General features: G+C 36.1%; 5 protein-coding genes across 8 annotated transcripts in view; 3 read left to right on the top strand and 2 right to left on the bottom strand.

Annotated features, from left to right (window-relative positions):
- Nucleotides 1-308: 308 nt before the first annotated feature.
- On the top strand, nucleotides 309-1,985 carry LOC129568663 (transmembrane protein 65). Its single transcript, XM_055446846.1, has 4 exons — nucleotides 309-672; nucleotides 929-1,093; nucleotides 1,164-1,435; nucleotides 1,509-1,985. Exons 1-4 carry the CDS (start codon nucleotides 309-311, stop codon nucleotides 1,623-1,625), a joined length of 918 nt encoding a protein of 305 aa, XP_055302821.1. The 3' UTR covers nucleotides 1,626-1,985.
- On the bottom strand, nucleotides 1,959-5,185 carry LOC129568651 (transport and Golgi organization protein 6). The gene is made up of 3 exons (XM_055446817.1): nucleotides 5,022-5,185; nucleotides 2,389-4,853; nucleotides 1,959-2,316 (listed from the first exon to the last, which is right to left on the bottom strand). Exons 1-3 carry the CDS (start codon nucleotides 5,089-5,091, stop codon nucleotides 1,999-2,001), a joined length of 2,853 nt encoding a protein of 950 aa, XP_055302792.1. The 5' UTR covers nucleotides 5,092-5,185; the 3' UTR covers nucleotides 1,959-1,998.
- Nucleotides 5,186-5,293: 108 nt separating this feature from the next.
- LOC129568665 (dihydropteridine reductase) lies at nucleotides 5,294-7,253 on the bottom strand. Its single transcript, XM_055446849.1, has 6 exons — nucleotides 6,906-7,253; nucleotides 6,286-6,442; nucleotides 6,039-6,209; nucleotides 5,905-5,970; nucleotides 5,696-5,822; nucleotides 5,294-5,632 (listed from the first exon to the last, which is right to left on the bottom strand). Exons 1-6 carry the CDS (start codon nucleotides 6,990-6,992, stop codon nucleotides 5,530-5,532), a joined length of 711 nt encoding a protein of 236 aa, XP_055302824.1. The 5' UTR covers nucleotides 6,993-7,253; the 3' UTR covers nucleotides 5,294-5,529.
- A 130-nt stretch (nucleotides 7,254-7,383) lies between these two features.
- Nucleotides 7,384-12,231, top strand: LOC129568652 (pre-mRNA-splicing factor RBM22). Of its 3 annotated transcripts, XM_055446818.1 has the most exons (3): nucleotides 7,384-7,715; nucleotides 9,745-11,790; nucleotides 11,893-12,231. In XM_055446818.1, exons 2-3 carry the CDS (start codon nucleotides 9,745-9,747, stop codon nucleotides 12,007-12,009), a joined length of 2,163 nt encoding a protein of 720 aa, XP_055302793.1. In that variant the 5' UTR covers nucleotides 7,384-7,715; the 3' UTR covers nucleotides 12,010-12,231. The 3 variants fall into 3 exon arrangements, with proteins under 3 accessions (XP_055302793.1, XP_055302794.1, XP_055302796.1); XM_055446819.1 differs by lacking the exons at nucleotides 9,745-11,790; nucleotides 11,893-12,231 and adding an exon at nucleotides 8,168-9,650 and having other exon boundaries at nucleotides 7,558-7,715; XM_055446821.1 differs by lacking the exons at nucleotides 9,745-11,790; nucleotides 11,893-12,231 and adding an exon at nucleotides 8,168-9,650 and having other exon boundaries at nucleotides 7,564-8,099.
- A 1,116-nt stretch (nucleotides 12,232-13,347) lies between these two features.
- Nucleotides 13,348-20,654, top strand: part of LOC129568650 (probable chitinase 10) — a 12,755-nt gene continuing 5,448 nt past the window's right edge. The window contains exons 1-10 of one of the 2 annotated variants that reach the window (XM_055446816.1): nucleotides 13,348-13,503; nucleotides 13,589-13,681; nucleotides 16,256-16,326; nucleotides 16,450-16,643; nucleotides 16,704-19,393; nucleotides 19,460-19,573; nucleotides 19,646-19,765; nucleotides 19,839-20,128; nucleotides 20,199-20,250; nucleotides 20,327-20,432. In XM_055446816.1, coding sequence (XP_055302791.1) covers nucleotides 16,300-16,326; nucleotides 16,450-16,643; nucleotides 16,704-19,393; nucleotides 19,460-19,573; nucleotides 19,646-19,765; nucleotides 19,839-20,128; nucleotides 20,199-20,250; nucleotides 20,327-20,432 — 3,593 coding nt within the window. In that variant the 5' untranslated portion in view covers nucleotides 13,348-13,503; nucleotides 13,589-13,681; nucleotides 16,256-16,299. Of the gene's footprint in view, nucleotides 13,682-16,255; nucleotides 16,327-16,449; nucleotides 16,644-16,703; nucleotides 19,394-19,459; nucleotides 19,574-19,645; nucleotides 19,766-19,838; nucleotides 20,129-20,198; nucleotides 20,251-20,326; nucleotides 20,433-20,654 lie in introns of both variants that reach the window. The other variant, XM_055446815.1, reaches the window with a different exon arrangement.

The following is a 20,654-nucleotide window of genomic DNA, read 5'->3' as shown; positions in this document are numbered from 1 at the left end:
ATTGCAAGAGCATGACGTAAAGAACGTATTTAATTCTATCGCAAAATGATCACAAACGTGTTTCGCCGAATGAATTAGTATTTGTTTAGGTGCGTGAATGTTTAGATTATACCAAGTAACGTTGAGGCAAAGCAAAGCCATGCTATAAACCGAAACAAACCAACGCAAACCAATTCTGAGTGGTACGGTACGCGAGTGAATGAAGAATAGATAAAATACGTGATTTGTAAATCATTCCATTTTTTTGTGATTTTGGGAATAAAAATTGATTTGGCAGTAATTATACAACGTGATAATAAAAAAAAGAAATGTTCGGAATACGAAATTTATCGAAGCTAACGCAATATTTAACAAAATCGAATTTAACAGTTGCAGCAATTGATTCACACGTTACTGTATCGCTTCAAACACTGTCAAATCGTTCTGTTATCAGTCACGTAAAAGATATACAAACAACATGCAACGCTTATCGTTTTTTCATGTGTTCAGCCGTAAAACATACGGGAAAAACATCATTAGCATCAAATCAGACACCAAACATTGGTGAATACGATACATTAACGGAGTATCATGCATACGATATGATACATAAATTGAGCGAAAATGACAGGGCATCCTTGTTGAAAGCATTGAACAAATACAATTCTGACAAAATTAAATCGAAGTTTCAAGGTAATTTTTTGGTCTGATTTCTCTAGTACTTAGACTACGGCGAATATCTAAAAATAATGTCTTTCGTCGATGTGAACGTGTTTTATGTACACATTGTGAAAATACACATTAAAAGTATTTAGTACACGCACGCATTGTGCTTGCTATTGGGCGATTTACTTGAGCAGTTAAAATGAAAACATGATCAGCTGATTGCTTGTAAATGTTGTTTAATAGTAAATGTATCTAATGTATTTGTTTTAATTTTTGGTGTCAGGACAACTTGCTTCGTCTAATTGGCGCTTGAAATTCGGACGTCGCAGCAATGAGCAGCTAGGGGCTGTAGATCCTACTGGATCGTATTGTGCTATGCCTGATGATTGGATTAAAAAAAAGTTAGCAGAAGCTGCTATAACGCCATCAAAGGATGCTTTATTCAAAAGTAAGGGCACTTTGTATCAATGTTAATGTCAACAAAGTATTGATTTTTTTTTTTCATTTTTATTTTGTAGCTTTTGTGGTGAACGGAGTGCCATTTGTTGGTTTCGGGTTTCTAGACAATTTCTTCATGATTATCGCTGGCGACTACATAGAGAGTTCAATTGGTGTATACATGGCAATCAGCACAATGGCGGCAGCTGCTTTGGGAAATACAATCAGTGACATATTTGGTTTGGGTCTGGCTAGTTATGTGGAACAATTTTGTACATTCATCGGAATTGTTGCACCCGATCTAACACCAACGCAACAAAATATGCCAATTACTCAGAGAGCTGGAAGTATGGTAGGATTAAACAATAACTAAGAGAAGAACAGAACATTGTTATTAATGCATTGCTGTTTGGTTTTTAATACAGGGTCGCGTCGTTGGAATCACAATTGGTTGCTTGATCGGAATGTTCCCTCTTCTTCTTATGAAAAAAAAAAACAAGGGAGACAAAGAAGAAATAGAAGAAAAAGCAGTTCAAGATTGAATTAATTGATGTAAAACGTGAACTCCAGGAAAAATCTAGCTTGTGTCATTATTTGATTTGCATTTTTAGACTCAATCCGAGTGTCTTAAGCCCACTACCTGAAAAATCTTTTTAAATTATATTGCACAAATAACAACTAAATGTTCGAACTATGTAGATATTGTAGATAGCACATTTTATCTATTTTTTGCTCAACCAACTTGAATATATTTACAAAACTGTATAAAGTAATGTAACGAATTTATTTTAAGCTTATTGTAATATTTCAAAAAATTTAACTGACTCTTCCATGGCAAATTCTCTCGCCTTAATGTGCAATCAAATAAAAAAGACGTAATAAAAATGTGTGACAAATTGAAATGCATTGCATTTTTTATTTATATTTGAAGGGCTCATCATCATTTTTCACGCCAAAAATACGAATTTCTTTTTCCATTTTGGATTCAGCGGTCAAGGCCTCTTTGATTTTATTACTTAGAGCATCTAGGCCATTTCGAGCGTGTATTTGTATATGCAAATCGGCATCATTTTCTGCTATATTTTTTAATATGCGGTAAATTGGAAGTAAATAGTCTTGGTATTGTTCTAAATTCTGCATGCCGTTTAGTAGATCAGTGAGGACTAGAGCTGCTGCTCGCCGTGTTGGTAAATACTTATCAAACTGTACAGTGTTTTGAATAAGTAACATCACCTGCAATAAAGAAGTATATTATTAAGTTGTTTGCTATGTAAATATTTTATTGATCGATTATTGAATAATTACCTCCTGGAAGAAGTGATGAACTTGATAAGATAAAATGCGCATGATAACACCTAAGTTTGACATATTTGATGTACGAAATTCATCATTTGGATTATAGGCACCCCTCAAATAGCAGTTGATCAATATGGACTTGTATTTATAGCACATTTCTCCAAGACCTTGTGTGACCTTCACTACGGTTTCGCCAATTTTCAACTTAAAATCTATATCGCCTGCATCAGCATCAATATCGAAATGATACTCAGCTATCAACGTCTCCAAAACGGTTTCCTCCAATATCTCAACCAGCGTAATCAGTAGTTTAATGCAATTGAGAAATATGTAGCTATCTTCTTCTTTAAGCAGCTTCATTGCCAGGGCAAGAATGATGTGTGCGTTCAAGCAAGTTTCTTCATCTCTTTCATTTATCAATTTTATTAAATTCATTACTCCATAGACTTTGGTGTAAGGTTCTGAATGAGTTTCACTTAAGATTGCCATTGCCTCCAGGAATTTGGAGTTATCTTTAAATTTAGTGGGTGCACCTAGCACAATATCCAACTTTCCCATAACTGTTTTCATTTCATCGCCACGTAGATGTGTCCGCAATTTTCCAAGCGTTGTTTCCAATCTTGTTTTCAGTTCTTCATTTTGTATGCGTTGCATAAAATCTCCCACAATGGACAGAATAACAACCAAAATTTCTTCGAAGTCTTCTGCCATCAACTCTTGATTCGATTCCAATGCAGCTTTAATCTGTTCGATTTGTTGATTAAGCATTTTGTCAAGCATTGAAACAATGTCCTGCTGATTTTCCGCAAACTGTCCATGAAATGGTTTGAATAGAATTAATTCATTTAGTGCATGAATAACTGAATATTTCCTTTTAAATTTCATTTCAATTGCTTTTTTCAGTTCACATTCAGAGCCAAGTAATTCACTGCTGCTGGACAGTTGTTCGATTTTCCTGGATGTACCCCAATTATCAGAGAACATTTGAAGTAAATGTAAGAAAACGTTGTAGATTAATGTGTTGTGATTACATTGTTTCAATACATTCACCAGAGAAATTGATGGCTGTAGAAATGAGTTGATATTGAAGTCATCATCGTCCGTTGAATCATTTTCTACTTCGATAGCAGCAATGTTGAAGGTAATACTTTCACATTGTTCATTGTTGGCACGTTTGATGTTGACTCGCCGATGAAGACATTTTGAGGAATTATTATATTCTTCGTACAAAATCCATTCAACAATTTGGCAGAGTTCAAGTTTTTCTCGGTTAGATAAACACCGAACAATTACAGCAAGTATATCGTGTTTCAGCAATCTATTCGATGATTCACTTAATAAATGATGAATTTGGAACAGCATCGGCATGTATGGCTTTAAAATTTCGGACGGCAGTGTATCATCGGAAGGTCCTGAAGCGCAAAAAGTTAAATGCAACAAATGAACGGCTTCAATAAATTCATTCGCCTCACAAAGAATAGCGCCAGCTATCAAATCATTTGGATCTGCCAAATTATTGAGCGTCCGAAGTAGAATATCCGTGATGTGGCGGCAAATAAATCCAAGCTGAAGTGAGTACAATTTACTCAAACACTGAACACCAACGTCAGTATAGTAAAGTTGATGTGATTTGTTACTTCGTATAAAGCTAAGTAAGTGCTCATGAATTTCGTCAATGATTTGATGATAGAACTGCTTTTTATGCCCTCGTTTTGCTACTATCGATGAAATAACAGCACAACAATGTAATCGTTTTTTTGCGATTTCCTCATCCTGATCCAAACTAGTGATTGACGGTAACAAAGCTTCACACAAAGCACTAAAACTACCAGGACGATGTAGTGTTTGCATAAGTTGTTTGAGAGTGATTTGTTGAATCGATAATTCCTGTCGATTCTGGCCACTGCCTTGAATCAAAAACAAAATTTTGAAGTAATCAGCCTGTGGAATTTGTGTCTGAACGGACACCAGATGTTGCTCAAATTGAGACTTTATTTCGGATTCAGCGTGGAAAATAATCATAAATATGCTACTAAGTACATCGGTGTATAAAAGGTGTTGATCACTTCGGGTACAAATCAATGGGAAAAATTTGTTATTCGCAATTTTCAACAAAACCTTGGTACTTGCAACAATGAACGGCAAACGAAAATCGATCGGACTTGCAACTCCCAACAGAAATGGTTTCAAACCATATTCGATGGACTTTCGAATACCAATGTGAACTTTTTTCGCTTCGTTCACCGAGATCGGAAAGTCATCGTTGCTCTCAAGCTCATCACAGATTTGTAACAGAATCTCGAATATGGTAGTTGCATAGGTCCAGTTTGATGGTTCACCCGTGTTTGGTCTCGGACACTGGTTATCTTCGTAGAGAATTTTCTGGTATGTCCCACATTCTTCCGGTGTTCGTGATTTTTGTAAATTACTCAACTCATTCAGGGCTGCTGTATCCAATTCGGCGCGAATCGAAACTATGGGACACAAGGAAAAAACCAATATTATATTGAAAACATTTTTACAAATTCTAATCGTTTTTCATTACTTTCATTACATTATTTTTTTTGCTTCTTCGATTTTTCCCTAAAAGAATTGTAAGTTGTTGCAATATCTCTTAATGAATCTATTCCGTTGATACATACCGTTGCAAGAATAATTTTCTTCACTTCCTATCAAGCTTATGAGCGATTTCAAACTGTTTGTATTAGGCATTTTTATTGTTATTCAGAAAACAAACTGGTAAAGCCTACATAGTGTCGTCGCCGTATAAACACGAGTACTGGTGAATTTAGTGCGGAAAACTGTCAAATGAAGCACATTGACAGCCGATCGTAGGGTGCGTTCAATACGAAATAGTTCCATCTCTTTCATAATAAGTTGATAGATTTTATTATTCAAGTATTCAAATCAACGATGAAGCGATAAATGTGCCTTTATTTGATAAAAAAAAGATACATTGTTACAAAAATTGTGAAAATAACAAAATATTGTATTGTATACAATTCAAATCCTGTAAAGATGATATCAAATTGGTTTTGAGCATGAAACTTAGTGACTTTTCATATGTTTTATTCAGCAACAATTAAATTCAAGAAATTTTCCGACCGAATATAGTTAATATATAAAAGCTTCATGCGAAGAAAACAACGACTAAATGTCAGCCAGCAGGGCTGTCTTATTGTCTTTGGTAACAAGACGAACTAGAGAGCCATTTTTTGGTCGCTCATCTCCATCGGTCCACTTTGCAAATGTTCTGAAATGAGATAAATTAATTATTTCTTGTTCAATCTTTATGTGTTTTCCAAATTATTCATACTCTGCAATAAAGTCCAACGGAGTCCATGTCGAGAAATCTGCTTTCGGCATCCATTTGCGGTTCATAGGAGTGTCAAGCGTTATTGGTAAAATGGAAACAACCAACGAGTTTTCTGGCAAACCAGAAGCTAGAGAAATTCAATTTCATAATTTTCACTTAGTTAATTGATTTGTATTTCTATTGCCTTATTTTTTATTATTTAATTTTACCAGGAGCTGCCAGTGATTTGGTTAGTTGATGCACTGCAGCCTTGGCCAACCCATAGCCAATCATACCTATCGAAAACCAATTGATACATTTTTCTTTAAATAAAAACTTGATTCTTTTCCATAACTAATCATACCAGGTGTGCCTTTCAAAGCCGTATCCGCTCCAGTTAATGTTAGTAAACCACCTGACTTCAAAAAGCGAGAGCCTATTGAAGCTGATATACTTGAAGACCAAACACTTTGTTTCCACATGAGTTCGCAATTTTTGGCCAAATCCTTTTCTGCATTTCCACCTGCCCATCCACCTGAAACCATTCAACATTTATATTATAGAACAAGTCAGTGGACAATTCTACTTTAAAATCTGAAAAATATCGTTACCCGCAACGCAAATAACAGCATCAAGTTGATTGGAATTCAATAATCCTTGCAATTGATCCAGAATCAAAGTTTCTTGGTCAATCCATCCGGCGTCCTTGTCAACAATAATATTGGCATCAGCTTGATCGTTTGCATTCAAATCAATACTACCGACCCACTGTGGAAACAGTAAACAAAAGAAAAGAAAAATCATCAAGTAAACGAAAGTGATGTCTGGTGTGAGCTGGTACAAAATTTGTCTGCCCGTCTTAATGGTCGCAACGGGGTCAAGTGCAAAAATCAATAAACTGAAGTCATAAGTGTTTGATTTTCAAACAGGCGCAATAGAGTTACTCAAGAAATTTTTCGAAACCAGTAAGTGTCATTGGTATGAAGAAACAAATCAACTAAAAATGTGTATTTTTTCAAACATGAAAATCCACAATTTTTCATTGAAACAATAATTTTTTCAATCAACAATCTTTTTTTTTCGATTGACTGACACAAAGTTCGGATTAGGTTTCAAAACTGTCACTCATGCATGATATAAAATACAATAAAGAATGGAAAATACTATTAAGAATCACATTAAATGAAATCAAGTTAATGAATCACCACTGGTACAAAAACCAGTTTCTCACCCAGTTTAATTCTTTGAATTTCGAAACACAGGCTGAACCCAATGCTCCACGGCCTCCATAGACCAAAACTTTCTTGGCGGCTGACATTTCCAAAATGTTATATTTAAAAAATTCAATTGGTAAACTGAGCTGAGACTCTTTATAATAACTTGGGTTATCTCGTTGGTGTTTTTGTTTTTATTCACGGCGAAAGCAAAAAGCGGTTAACTCTGTTGAAAAACAAACGTCGAGATAAACAGACACTGTGAGATAGAGCGGCAGCAACTTGTTGGAATGCTTTTGCAAACTGAAGTGATATGAACAGAATGAAAACCCATTGGAAATGTGTCTGCGCTCGACATTCTCTTCTTCTCAAGGCCACAATCTAATCTGCAAAGAGGGGCATAAATCCCTATCGGGGGTTACCAAAATTGAGCAAATCTTGTGATGTTCGTGAAATAAAATTCAAAACTTAATTAAATGTATCAAACAATGAAAATAAGTGAATAATAATTAATTTAAAATGTTAATTATAATTTGTCGAAAAAAAGAACAACCCAATGAAAGATTGGAAACCATACGTAGTTTAATGCTCGCATATGAAACGAACAACGCATTTTCGAAAATTGGTTTCAGCACTGGTAACACTTTCGTGTTACCAAATTTATGCAACTGTCAAAAAAATCATTAGTGAAGAAGGCAAAGCTGTGGAAGTGAATGTTTCATTTGTAAACGTATGAACATTAAGGGAAAAACAAAAAAACTCCAGGAGCATTTTGATCTTAAGCACTTTAGATTCTAGAAACGCAAGCAACAAAAGCAAGGTTCAAGGTAATATTTATTTTATTTAAAATTTGAATAATTTTTCATCACTTGTTATTTGTTTGTGAATATAAAATAAAATTTGTAAGGTTATGTTACAATTGCAGTGTAAAGTAGTGGAGAATAGTTTTTTTTTTCCTTTGTTGTTCAAATCGCCTAATTTTCTCACAATTGTTCTGTGTTTTTCGTAACATCAAAACATAAGCACATGTTATCTTTTCGTGGTATTTTGTCGGACTAAGTATTAAAGGCATTTCCATTCGAAAATGATTACATCTGTTTGTATGGTACATTGTTCACATTTTTTATGTTTAGTTCAAAATTCATACATGCAACTCACTTAAATCCATTCATTGGTACATGAGCGCAGAACGCAAAATAAATTAACATTAGGTAAATAAGATATAATGCACTAGTGGACCATTCAATTTCCTAAAACATGTTCCCATTTTATGTTTCAGGTTTTTAACGATAAAAGGCAGGTACGCTGCTTAAAATATCATCAAAATGTCTATGTCCAAAACAACAAACACGTATAATCGTCAGAATTGGGAAGATTCCGAATTTCCGATTTTATGCCAGACTTGTTTGGGCGATAATCCCTACGTTCGCATGATAAAGGAACGTTATGGCAAAGAATGTAAAATTTGTACACGGCCATTCACTATATTCCGATGGTGTCCGGGTGCACGTATGCGTTTCAAAAAAACTGAAATCTGTCAAACATGCGCCAAGCTGAAAAACGTGTGCCAAACCTGTTTACTTGATCTGGAATATGGATTGCCAATTCAAGTGCGTGACGCTGCCCTAAAAATTGTTGACAAGTTACCTCAAAGCGATGTTAATAAGGAATATTACATACAAAAAATCGAAGCTGAGTTGAAAAACGACGATGGCACATCAGCTGCGGGAACTGTTGGAAAATCATTAAGTGCAAGCGAAATGCTGACCAAATTGGCCAGAACACAACCATACTACAAACGAAATCAGCCGCATATTTGTTCGTTCTGGGTGAAGGGTGAATGTAAGCGTGGTGAAGAGTGTCCATATAGACATGATAAACCAAATGAACCTGATGACCCATTGTCCGAGCAGAACATCAAGGATCGATACTATGGCAGAAACGACCCGGTTGCGGATAAAATAATGAAACGGGCGGCACAATTACCCACTCTGGATCCACCAGAAGACAAAAGTATCACCACTCTGTATGTGGGTAATATTTCGGAGCATTTATCCGAAAAAGATATTCGCGATAATTTCTATCAATACGGTGAAATTCGAAATATCACGATGGTGGCGAGACAACAATGTGCATTCGTGCAATACACAAAAAGAGCTTCGGCGGAATTGGCCGCAGAATCCACATTTAATAAGCTAGTTTTGGGCGGACAGAAACTTTCAATAAAATGGGCACACTCTCAGGCCAAACAATCAACAGCGACGAAAACCAATCGCAATTTTGATAGCACACCAAGCATACCTACACCACAAATGCCAATACCTGCAAACGACTACTTCAACTTAACACCAAACGATGTCAGTGTAATGCCACCTGGATTGAAACTCAATCAGCTGCCGCCATCGATGATGTCGAGCTCAGCTTATCAGGCATTATATCAAAACAACGCATACCCAGCGCCATATTCATCGATTCCATTGCCTTCAAACATGCCACCGAATGCGGATAATATGCAAATACCACCACCACCAATCAATGAAAATGTGCATTATCCGAGCCAAGACCCCAATCGGCTCGGTGCCATTAAAAAATAAGCTTATATTCATTTCGGAATCAAACATTAGGATCATCAGTACTGCGAATTTTATTATTATTATAAACAATAGAAAAAGACTAAGTTCAATTTTAATACCGGATAAATAGTTTTGTAATAATTTTACAAACTTTCAATAAAGTATCGATTTGAATTCATTCACTGGGAATCAATGGTTTTTTGTGTGCTTTGTTTGCTTTTGAAATTATTTGCAAAATTCACTTGAATAAACTATTATTTAAAGAGTTGTTTTCTTTCTTCAGATGGACGTAAACGTACACCACTTGAGTTCTTGGAAAATTACGTCGAAGCAACCATTTTATCCCATCGACATTACGTGCATAGGGAATGACGATAAAGTTCGAGCCGTAACAACGTACGCTGCCCACACAGTCAATACATTCATATTCCGCAATTTTGGTGAAGATATGGAAAGCAATAAACCGGCTCACAGGAGCTATTTGCATAAATCTTTTTTTCCTGAGCATATTATCGACATCGCAGTGGGTACTAATGAGTCAGCGATTCTGACAAATAGCGGACACATCAAATATTTTACATCCTCAAAAAATTTGATGACTGTTGAATATTTGTCGGGCGTGAAATCGATATGTGCAACACGAAATGGTTTTGCATTAATAAAGACATCGTTCGATGGCACCGAATTTTTTGTCGATTTTCATCCAGGCACATTTCAAGATAACGAACCAGATGAGAGAGGATACAATATTAGTTTTGAAAAAATAATCGAGCTGCAGAACACTTGGCATCAATGTCGTTTCAAAATTAAAGAACTGCAATTCATTGGCCCAAGCGTGAATCAATTTCTGAGAACAATAATTCCAAATGAACTTGGTGCTGTCAACGAAAATAATGATTCTTTCTTGTTTCTAGCTATTGATAATAGCTTCTGCTCAATCCACATCATTGACGAAAAACCTGTAGTAAACCCAATAGTTATGTGCACCACGAAAATTGTGGATTTCTGGTCAGGAAAAAATAGTGATAACATTATTCTGCTGTTAGAAAGTGGAACACTGGAAATCCTTTATTTAAACAGTGGCGAAACTACTATCAGCAAGTGGAACTTCTATTTTGGTAGTGAAATTCAATCGTATCATTACCACGAAGGACTCTTCATGTTTTCAAACGGATTGGATATTGAGTATGGACTGATTGAGTTTAAAAAGGAGTTCGATGTCTTCAAATTAAAACGAAAGTCAATTGCTTTGTCGGGCATTGTTGCTATGACGTACTTGGTGGAATTCAAGAAAATTCTGTGCGTCAGTGAAAATTGTCATTTTTTCTTAGTCTCCATTCGGATGGAAGAAAAAATACGTACCAGCAGTTGGATCGAAATAGACAGAAATATTCAGAAGCAGCTATCAAACGTTAAATATCAACTGATCGAACTATCAGATGCGTTCGATAATTTGGTGGATGAACAGAAGGAGAAACAGAGAATCCTACATGTGGTCAAATTGAAACGAAATGATATGGAAGACATTGAAAATGATATTGGTGAAATTAGGTATCGCTTTGTTGCTGCCTGTACAGTGACACAAAACCCGTCGATTCAACGACACCATGAATCACATTTGAACATGATATACATATCGAATTCACTGGTCTATGACCGAACAACATCATTTTTTGTGACCATAACCATTTGTTACACCGTTAGATATGCAAATGAGTTCAATGCAAATTTATGGAGTTTATGTTGTCGATGGTTAAACGATAAACACGAAAACGTGTATGTGAACGTCAAGCTTAACGAAAGCCAGTTATCACAAGCAGTGCCACTAACATTGGTTATTCATTTGCAACAAAAACAATTGCCATGCTTCCATGTTAACATTTCTACAGCGGTGCGTGCCGGCAATTCTGTACATTTGAATTTTCCTGTACGCGTTGACCAGCCAGACTATTGTGAAATGATGAACGTCTCAATGTCTCAAGTTGATCAAGCATCAATTGAAAAGGATGGCAAAAGTCTCGTTTGCAGCGTGTTAGTGCCAAAATCAGTTCCCCTTGATGAAATATTTGCCGAAAAACTGAATCTGGAAAGCCGAACAAAAGCCATGACTTTGAAATGTGGCGAACAGAAGATGTATACGATAAATTTGCTGAAAAATACACTGACTGCAACCTATTTCCCTGAAAGTGAAACACTCCGACTCGTAACTAAGAGCGCCGATTTTATGTGCTCATTCAAGAAGCATTTGCACCGAAAAATTGAAACAAAACTATCCAGCCTGGAATATCAGGATGTAATGGTGTCCGTTGAGGCCCTAAAGCAATATTGTGTTAGTAACTTTTTATCTATTATTTTCTTCTGGAAGCTATTTCAATTAAGTCACGTAAATTAATTATTTTTATCATTTATTTTTAAATGGTGTAAACTACAGAGCGCGGATAACCATTTGAACGCTGTTCTAAATGCAACAGATATCAACAAGAAAGACGCCGAAATGCTGCAGTGTATGGAAAACGTTCGACGATCGAATGTTCTAAAATCAAATTAAAAATGAAAGCAATCCAATTTATACTCTATGGAAAAAAATCAAAATCATTCATTTATTTCACGTTGTTATTCTTGATAAGAAATTGCGTTCCATGCCAAGAATCGTTGCTTCAACACTTATAAGGAGATGATTCAATCTTATTTCAATGGCGACAATATTAAAATGCAGAAAAAGGCCAGAGAACAAACATACAATAATAAAATCAGCATTTAAAATACCGAACGAAAGTTGTAAATTTTATCGAAATATCTTTCCTTCCCTCTTGATATTATTATTCGTCCACAAAAATAAACTGAAACTTGAAATGTTATTGTATTGAATTGGAGAAATTGCGATGTCGAAAGCAATACGCAAAAGAGCCAGCAATCTGATAAATTTCAGAAGTTGAGAGACCCAATTGAAGTCATTGAACTCACAAAAAATTCTCATTTTGTTTGTTGTATATTTATTTTGTCGTCTGTTAGCTTATCACATAAGCGTACAAGTCTCCTAGTTGACTGAATTTAATTCCTTCGGGCGATTTTGAAACAACTTGAATTTCTTTTCTCTCTCCATTCGAATTAAAAATAATAAGAAGGATCCATACGAAATCTAAAATTATGGCCATAAATTAACTTAATTATGAGATCAAATAATTTCGGCGTTTCTCAATGAAATCAAATAAAAACTGATGCCAATATATGAGAAAGAAAAACCAAAGGTGGAATAGTATCATTATTCAATGGAATTTTCAATTTTTTTATGATGATTTGGAAAAAGGGGCATGGCCTAGACTTTGCCTCCTTTACAGCGCAGTCATTCATTTCTTGCCAGGTAGTGTCTGTCAATCAAATCTATAGTCCCGAATTTCATATAAACTTCGCATCATAAACTTGCTTGAATACACACAAATACAACATTGAGTGAAAAATAAGAAGATGGTCATACAAAAAAAATAAATAAAAGCCTAGTGTCATTCTTGAACATATTCGATGACAATATCGAATGAGGCAAACAAGTTTGGATTGTATGAACTAAAGATTATGCACAATTTTTCGTTCGTTGATATACATACTAAACGCGTGTTTTTCGATGCGGCTCTTTTCGTTAAATTCAATTCATGTTTATTTCCATGGTGTTCAAACGAGTCGCTAATGAAAAGAAATATCGTTGGCCGAAAATTCAATATACCAAAAGATATGAAGATAAACTCCGATGAACTGCGTTACTAAAGGCAAAAGACAAAGAGAAAAAAAACAGTATTTATTGATAAAATTTGTGGTTGTTGTTGTTCGCTTTTTTCGCTCTTCTTTCAGATGTTCGTTTTTGTTAAGCGAATGAGACTCGAATATCGATTAAAACCGTCTTGGACGTAGTGAAACGAAATCAGGGAGAGCGCACAGAACGCATATAAAAGCGGGCGACATGCGTTTATTGGAAATAGTTCTAAACGACGACTCCAATCATTCAAGTCACAACGGTGTTAAGAAAGTGTTTGCGCGCGAACTCGAATCAGTGAGTCTTTGTCGCAAAAATTTTGGTTTAAACTTAAATTCAAAAATTGTTTATCACATTGCAAGTGTATTATTTTCGTTTGTAGAAAGAAACAAATCTGTGAAGAAGAGTAACAAAAAGTGTGACTCAACTTTTGTGATAATATTAAATAGATGGAATAATTTGTGGTGACAAAGTGGTAGGTATTTTCATTAATCTTCGACTATTCTAAGAGTTCAACAAACTCTTTATTCAATTTATCGGTGTTATTTTTGGCACCAAGAGAATTTTCTATATGAAAAAAAAACGTCGATTAAATAGAAAGTATCACCCTTATATATTAATTTTCGTGTGCGTTTTTTTGTGGAAATTTAAAAAAAACAAGAGAGTTCTGTATCCGAAAATTGATCTTTTGAAAAGATATTTTCAAAGGGCTAATCAAGTACGAATCATGCGATTTATTCATAGTTTTTCAAACAACAGTTCGAATAATAATTTTTCTTTCATTATTTATCAATTACGAGGGTAGTTTTGAAAACTCTGGTTGCTGTTTTAGTAGTTCTTTATTTTAAAAAAGATTGTTTTTTTTCCAAGATAAGACAGCAATTTTGAACTCGTAAAAAAACTAAAGACGTATTTTTTCATCCAATCATAGTCTGAATTTTTAAGCCCCTACCCATGAGTTCAACTAGCATACAAATGTAGTTTTTGTCATTTCGCCGTACTGTCTCAAATTATGTGAACAAAAAATGCCGACACATACAACGATCGCGCATGTTAAAGAAGACTTTTTACGATTATTGACATAATGTCGCGCATGAAACCATCATCGATACAGAAACGCATTTAGTTGTAGACGTTATTCAATTGTTTTAGTTTGTTGTCTTCTTCAAGCGCTCTTCAATGCAATGCAATGTTTGATGTGACTAGTAGGACCTTCGCCCATTCATGCGTTTCATATCAGATTAATATTTATTCAGACAGTGTACACTGTTGAGTGTCACACTTAACGAAAAAAAAACTTCCAACTGTTATTATTGCATCGTAGCGCTAACCAGTATCATTTGCGCTATTTTTTCTCTTTCAATTTAGTGCTTTGAAGAATACATGCCTTGTACGTGCTCAATGCAAATGGTATTGATGTAGTTTACATGCCTTTTTTTCAATTCGAGTTCCAGATCAGATTCTATTTCAATTTAATTGTTTGGCAAAATTGTGTCAACAATAGCAGTACAAAGAGAAAACACGTAAACACAAAAGCATTGGAAATAAATGTTGTGATACGATTACAAATGACCAATCACCTTTCTGCCGCATTCTGGTCAATAATAAACGAGGAAACCACATTTTTCAAATCACAAAGAATATAAATTATTCAACGAAATAATAAACTGTTGAAATAAAAAGTGACGGAATGTCACCCATTAAATATGCCTCCCCATATTTTGACTATCTGAAAAGTGTTTATTGAATTGATGCTTGTTTCGGAAATAAAATTAGCAGTTGTCTTCGTCCCTATGCTATTTTTATACTCAAATTTAACGAATTCTTAATTTCGCCCAAAATTTTAATTTTTATAATTCTATTGACTAGATCGAGAGGAGAGTATGTGAAAAAATTCTAATATATTTTGAAAGAGGAGAGTATGATTTCTGTTGATTCTATCTGCGTTAAAAGGAAGTATGTTGGCATCCCGTCTACCTCCGCGGTTTTTCACGGTTTCCGCGAAACTGATAAAAGATAACAACATGGTGTCTTCGGCAAAGTTGTAGCACTTGAGGTTTTCTTTAACATTGCTGAAGACATCTATCTCTTATCTCTTATCAGTTGCGCGCAAATCGCGCACATAAAAAAGCAAATTTTATATAGAACTTTTTTTTTCTTATCATTTTTCGCGCTTTTCGCGGAGCTGATAAGAGATAAGAGATAACTGACTTCAGCAATGTTATAGAAGACCTCAAGTGATACAACTTTGCCGAAGACACCAAGTTGTTATCTCTTATCAGTTCCGCGGAAACCGTGGAAAACCGCGAGGACCCGCCAAAAATGAACATACTCGCCTTTAACCATTTTTGAGTCGAAAGAAACTTACTCTTCTCTTTCACAACAAAGTCAGATGAACTTACTCTCCTCTCGATCTAGTCAATAGAATTAGCCTTATTTGGTATTCTCGAAACAAACACCGGATAAAAATAATTTACAATACCTAAATTATTTAGACAATTCTCCATAATGAAACATATTATTCGACCTTGTGAATCTTTCAATTGAATTCTTTTTGTGAAATGAATTGAAAAACGTTTTATTAATTTGTCCAAAAAATGTACGAAGATAAAAGAAAAGAAAAGATAAAACTATTTCTTCTGGCTATTTACATTTGTGACGTGTTTTTGTGTCTAAGTGCACAGGTTCCACTATTCATTTCCTGGGACATTCAGTACGTTCGAACTTAACATCTGTTTCAAGTCTCAAGCTCATGCACTTTCTTACTGAGGTTCAATTACATTCAATTATATTAATAATAAGCGGCGAATTTGAACTTAAATGCGCAATTAACGTGTTGCTTTTCACGCAAAACCTTTAAATGTTGAAAACTAAATGCTATGCCTGTCGTTGGCTAGAAACGAACAAATATTCATTTAAAGGCGAAAAAAATTCGGAAAATAATTGTACGGAAAAATCTGAATTATCATTTAATTAAATTTACCTTCAATTGCTTTGTTTGTATATAATATTTTTACGATTTTGAGATAATCTTCATTTCCATTTTTAGAATTCAATAGTGCATCACATTTTGCTGTGAAAAACAGAAGCACAATGTGTAATCGAGCAGCAACTTGTCTGGTAAGTAATGAAGAATGCTAGTTAAATGACTGATATTACAACTAAAACCGAATTTATTCCAAATTATTATTATTAAATGAATTTTGTAAAAATGTGGAATATTCATGAATTTTCTATTTACAGCTCTTCGCAATCTTATTTTTGAGTGAGACAATTTGCCAACATCAGCCACCAGCAGGTGCACCATCGTTCCTGCGATCATCTGTAGAAAGCGTTCCTCCCAGTTTTGGTCAGAAAAATGAAGCATTGATCTCTGTTTCATACGGTGAGACAGCATTACCGCTTCGAAGTGCGGTAGAAAGCGTGCCATCAATTCAGTAAGTAAATTATTCACGATACTAGACTAAATTGTTAATCTGCAAATCACATTTCTATAGAAACTCCGATGTAAAATCCTTCATTCGTGAGTCGGTGGAATTTCGCCCCGAAAGCGATTCACTTCGATACGAAGAGGACCCTGAGGTAGCATCAAGTAATATTAACCCAACATATCAACAGACACTCGCGGGAGCTTATGGTGCTTATTTCATTCCAAAAACGTACGATCTATTAAATCCACAGCCTTTTCGTTCAGACTCCCCCTATCAACAGCTGATAGACACAAGAACGGTTCACGACAGTATTTTATCACGATATCGCGGATCAACAAAAGAAGCCAAAAGTGATGAGAAAAAAATTCTCTGTTATCTAACTAATTGGTCATTTTATCGTGCTAAAGATGGCAAATTCGTACCTGAATTGCTCAATTCGAAATTATGCACACACATTATTTACTCATTCGGCTCTTTGGATCCAACCACACTCACCGTGAAAGAATTCGATAAATGGGCTGATTTGGATAATGATTTGTATCGCCGAACCACATCACTTTCAAAAGATGTTCCTGTTTTGCTGGCAATCGGTGGATGGACTGATTCCACAGGTGACAAATATTCACGTTTAGTCAGTGATAGTTTAGCTCGGCGAAACTTCATTAGACAGTTGATACCATATTTGCAGAAATACGGATTCCAAGGTATCCATTTCGATTGGAATTACCCCAGGTGCTGGCAATCTGATTGCCGCAAGGGCCCAGAGAGCGATAAACCAAATTTTACTCGTTTGATCAAAGAGATCTCGGCCGAATTCAATAAACATGGACTCATCTTGGGAGTAGGCATTTCAGGTTACAAAGAGATCATTTTGAAGTCATACGAAATCGAAGAATTGTCAAATGCAGCAGACTTTTTGACTATCTATACGTATGATTATCACGGTGCTTGGGAAAAACAAACGGGTCATATCAGTCCATTGTATGGAAAACCTGATGACAAATATCCGCAATACAATACAGACTATACCATACAATTGCTGAAAAGCCAGGGTGCAGATCCACGCAAAATAATTGTTGGTGTGCCATTTTACGGACAATCTTTCACATTGGCGGCGAAAGAAACGCGGTTGGTAGGAGAAGGTATTTCAGCACGAGGACCTGGAAAGCCTGGCGAAGTTACTAAACAACCGGGTATGTTAGCATACTATGAAGTATGTGATCGTATTAAGAACCAGGGATGGCGCAAAGGTCGTGGAGCATCTCAAAAATCTGGGCCATTTGCAATGTTTGAAGATCAGTGGGTTGGCTTCGAAGACTATGATTCTGTTGCCAACAAAGCCAAATATGTGTTAGATTCAGGTTTAGGCGGAATTGCCGCATGGACTGTAGATTTGGACGATTTCTCAAATCGATGCTGTTTCGAAGCATTCCCATTGTTGAGCTCAATCAATCGGGCGTTCAACCGGCTTTCCTCTCCAAAACCAGTTAGTGGTAATTGTCAAAGACCAGCCGAGCCTGTAACACCTGTTGCTCCTGTTACAACAACAGTTGGTCCAGATGGCATAGGACCCGGACCAAGTGAACATACAACATGGCCAGGTTGGAATCCAAGTTCTACAACCTCAAAACCATCTTCAGAATTCACTTGGTGGCCTACACAGTCGACAACAACTAAAGAACCAACGACGATAACAACTACAAGAAGAACAACAACGACCACAGAACCTAACTACATCGATCCCGAAGAAGAGTATATACCTGTGCCGGTAAACACGATGCCAGTATCTGGAGGTCCTTGTTCAGCTGATGGACAGTACAAGCGACATGCATACGAATGTACGAAATACTATCAATGCGTGTACGGTGAATACATTGAATATAGTTGCGCTGGCGGTTTACACTGGCATGAAAGTGGAAATCTTTGCGATTGGCCGGCATCTGCCAAATGCGAAGAACGTACTCCACCATCCGAGGAATTCATAACGAAAAAGCCGGTCACAACATCCACAATTTCGTATGATGAAGAATTCACTACGCGCCGAACAACTAGAAAACCAATCACAACACTGCGACCAACGACTCCAAAGCCATACAATAAACCATCAGAATTCTGTCAGAATGGCGACTACAAACCAAACGTTGATGATTGCGAGAGTTATCACATATGTGTTAATCATCAATGGGTTCGACAGGACTGCGGTTACGGATTCCAATTCGATCAAACCCTATTGCAGTGTGACTACGCAACGAAAGTAAGATGTCTGCCAGCCAGTCGCTATTTGAAATTTGTCGGGAAACTCTCGAAGGTACAATTAGATGACCCCTGCGAAGGGCGTGACTATGTAGCTTACCCAGGCAGTTGCCAGGATTATTTGATGTGTTTGCACGGAACCATGCAGGCGGGTAGTTGTGCAAGTGGATTGCACTGGAATACACAGGCAAGCATCTGTGATTGGCCCGAAGATGCCAATTGCAAAGAAGAAGGTAGTCCAGTTTTGACTGAAACTGGAGGAAATGAAGTTGGTGGTTACATTCCGATTACAACGACCACAACGACTCAAAAACCAAAACCTGTAGTACCCCGCCCGCCCGTGAAACAATTCTCAGGAGACTATAAATTGGTTTGTTACTTCACGAATTGGGCTTGGTATCGTAAAGGAATAGCTAAATACACACCAGATGATATAGATCCCAGACTGTGTACACATATTGTTTATGGTTTTGCCGTGTTGGATTATTCAGAGCTTACAATCCGTAAGTAATTGTACAGTATACGACATTTTAACAAATGTATAAAATGCATTTTTCGAAATTAAACAGGAACACATGATTCGTGGGCCGATATTGACAACAAATTCTATGAAAGAGTTGCTGGTTATCAACGGAAGGGAGTGAATGTTTCATTGGCTTTGGGTGGATGGAATGATTCACAAGGTTGGTTTTGCTCAATCATTGACGCAATTGTGTGACATTTTATAATTTATCACAACTTATAACTACGTATAGGTGACAAATATAGTCGTTTGGTACGCAGTCCATCAGCGCGAAGACGATTTGTTGAACAAGCAGTTCAATTCTTGGAGAAATATGGATTCAATGGCTTAGATTTGGATTGGGAATACCCAGGTAAACATTTGCAATGGAAAATTGGCGGTTTTGAACATGTTATTTATATATTTGTTATTTACCATTCAAAAAGTTTGTTGGCAGACCGAATGCAACCGTGGTTTTTCAGACGAAAAAGAAGGCTTCACTGATTTAGTTCGTGAACTCTCTATTGCATTCAAACCAAGAAACTTGCTTTTGTCATCGGCTGTATCGCCAAGTAAAACTATCATTGACAAGGGCTACAATGTGCCACAATTGGCCAAGTACTTTGACTGGATCGCTGTAATGACTTATGATTTCCATGGACAGTGGGACAAAAAAACTGGACACGTCGCTCCATTGTACTATCATCCTGAAGATGAAGTTGATTTCTTCAACTCTGTAACTATCAGTTTGATTTTATTCATCAAAATAAACAAAAATTAACTAAACTATTTTTTATTTATTGTAGAATTATTCAATTCGATATTGGATAGAAAAAGGAACGCCACCACGTAAATTAGGTATATTCACTTTTACAATCAATTTATTACTTTGGTTTAATTCATTCATTTTTTCTTTGATTTGGTAATCTAATAGTAATGGGTGTCCCACTGTATGGTCAATCGTTTACTCTGTCCGATCCAAAGAATAATGGTTTGAATGCAAAAGCACCAGGTCCTGGCCAAGCAGGAGAATACACCAGGTAAACCTCACTCAATAGCATCATATTACAATTTCTTTTTTTCTATTCGATACATCACAAATGGTGATAATAGGAAAATTAAAGCTCCGTGACGCAGACCCCCCCCCCTTCAAGGAAAATTTTCTTGAGAAATTACAAATCTGAACCCGCTATCGTGTTCTACGAAATTTGTGCTAATTATTGCTCGCTCCCCAGAATTTGTGCTGCAACTGGTGACGAGCA

This window comes from Sitodiplosis mosellana, unplaced genomic scaffold (assembly GCF_009176505.1).
Source record: "Sitodiplosis mosellana isolate CC-2019 unplaced genomic scaffold, AAFC_SMos_1.0 Smas_scaffold_21, whole genome shotgun sequence".
Lineage (NCBI taxonomy): Eukaryota > Metazoa > Arthropoda > Insecta > Diptera > Cecidomyiidae > Sitodiplosis > Sitodiplosis mosellana.
The sequence above is the reverse complement of the archived record's forward strand: the minus strand, read 5'-3'. Positions and strand labels throughout refer to the sequence as shown.

Excerpts from the sequence above, each read along its gene's own strand:
- LOC129568663 (XM_055446846.1), top strand. The coding sequence starts at position 309 with ATGTTCGGAATACGAAATTTATCGAAGCTAACGCAATATTTAACAAAA. Across the intron at positions 673-928 it reads AATTAAATCGAAGTTTCAAG|GACAACTTGCTTCGTCTAAT; the intron begins GTAATTTTTTGG and ends TTTTGGTGTCAG. Across the intron at positions 1,094-1,163 it reads AAAGGATGCTTTATTCAAAA|CTTTTGTGGTGAACGGAGTG; the intron begins GTAAGGGCACTT and ends TTTATTTTGTAG.
- LOC129568651 (XM_055446817.1), bottom strand. The coding sequence starts at position 5,091 with ATGCCTAATACAAACAGTTTGAAATCGCTCATAAGCTTGATAGGAAGT. Across the intron at positions 4,854-5,021 it reads AGAAAATTATTCTTGCAACG|TTTCGATTCGCGCCGAATTG; the intron begins GTATGTATCAAC and ends TGTGTCCCATAG. Across the intron at positions 2,317-2,388 it reads TTCATCACTTCTTCCAGGAG|GTGATGTTACTTATTCAAAA; the intron begins GTAATTATTCAA and ends TCTTTATTGCAG.
- LOC129568665 (XM_055446849.1), bottom strand. The coding sequence starts at position 6,992 with ATGTCAGCCGCCAAGAAAGTTTTGGTCTATGGAGGCCGTGGAGCATTG. Across the intron at positions 6,210-6,285 it reads TGCTGTTATTTGCGTTGCGG|GTGGATGGGCAGGTGGAAAT; the intron begins GTAACGATATTT and ends GAATGGTTTCAG. Across the intron at positions 5,633-5,695 it reads CCGTTGGACTTTATTGCAGA|AACATTTGCAAAGTGGACCG; the intron begins GTATGAATAATT and ends ATCTCATTTCAG.
- LOC129568652 (XM_055446818.1), top strand. The coding sequence starts at position 9,745 with ATGGACGTAAACGTACACCACTTGAGTTCTTGGAAAATTACGTCGAAG. Across the intron at positions 11,791-11,892 it reads AGGCCCTAAAGCAATATTGT|AGCGCGGATAACCATTTGAA; the intron begins GTTAGTAACTTT and ends TGTAAACTACAG.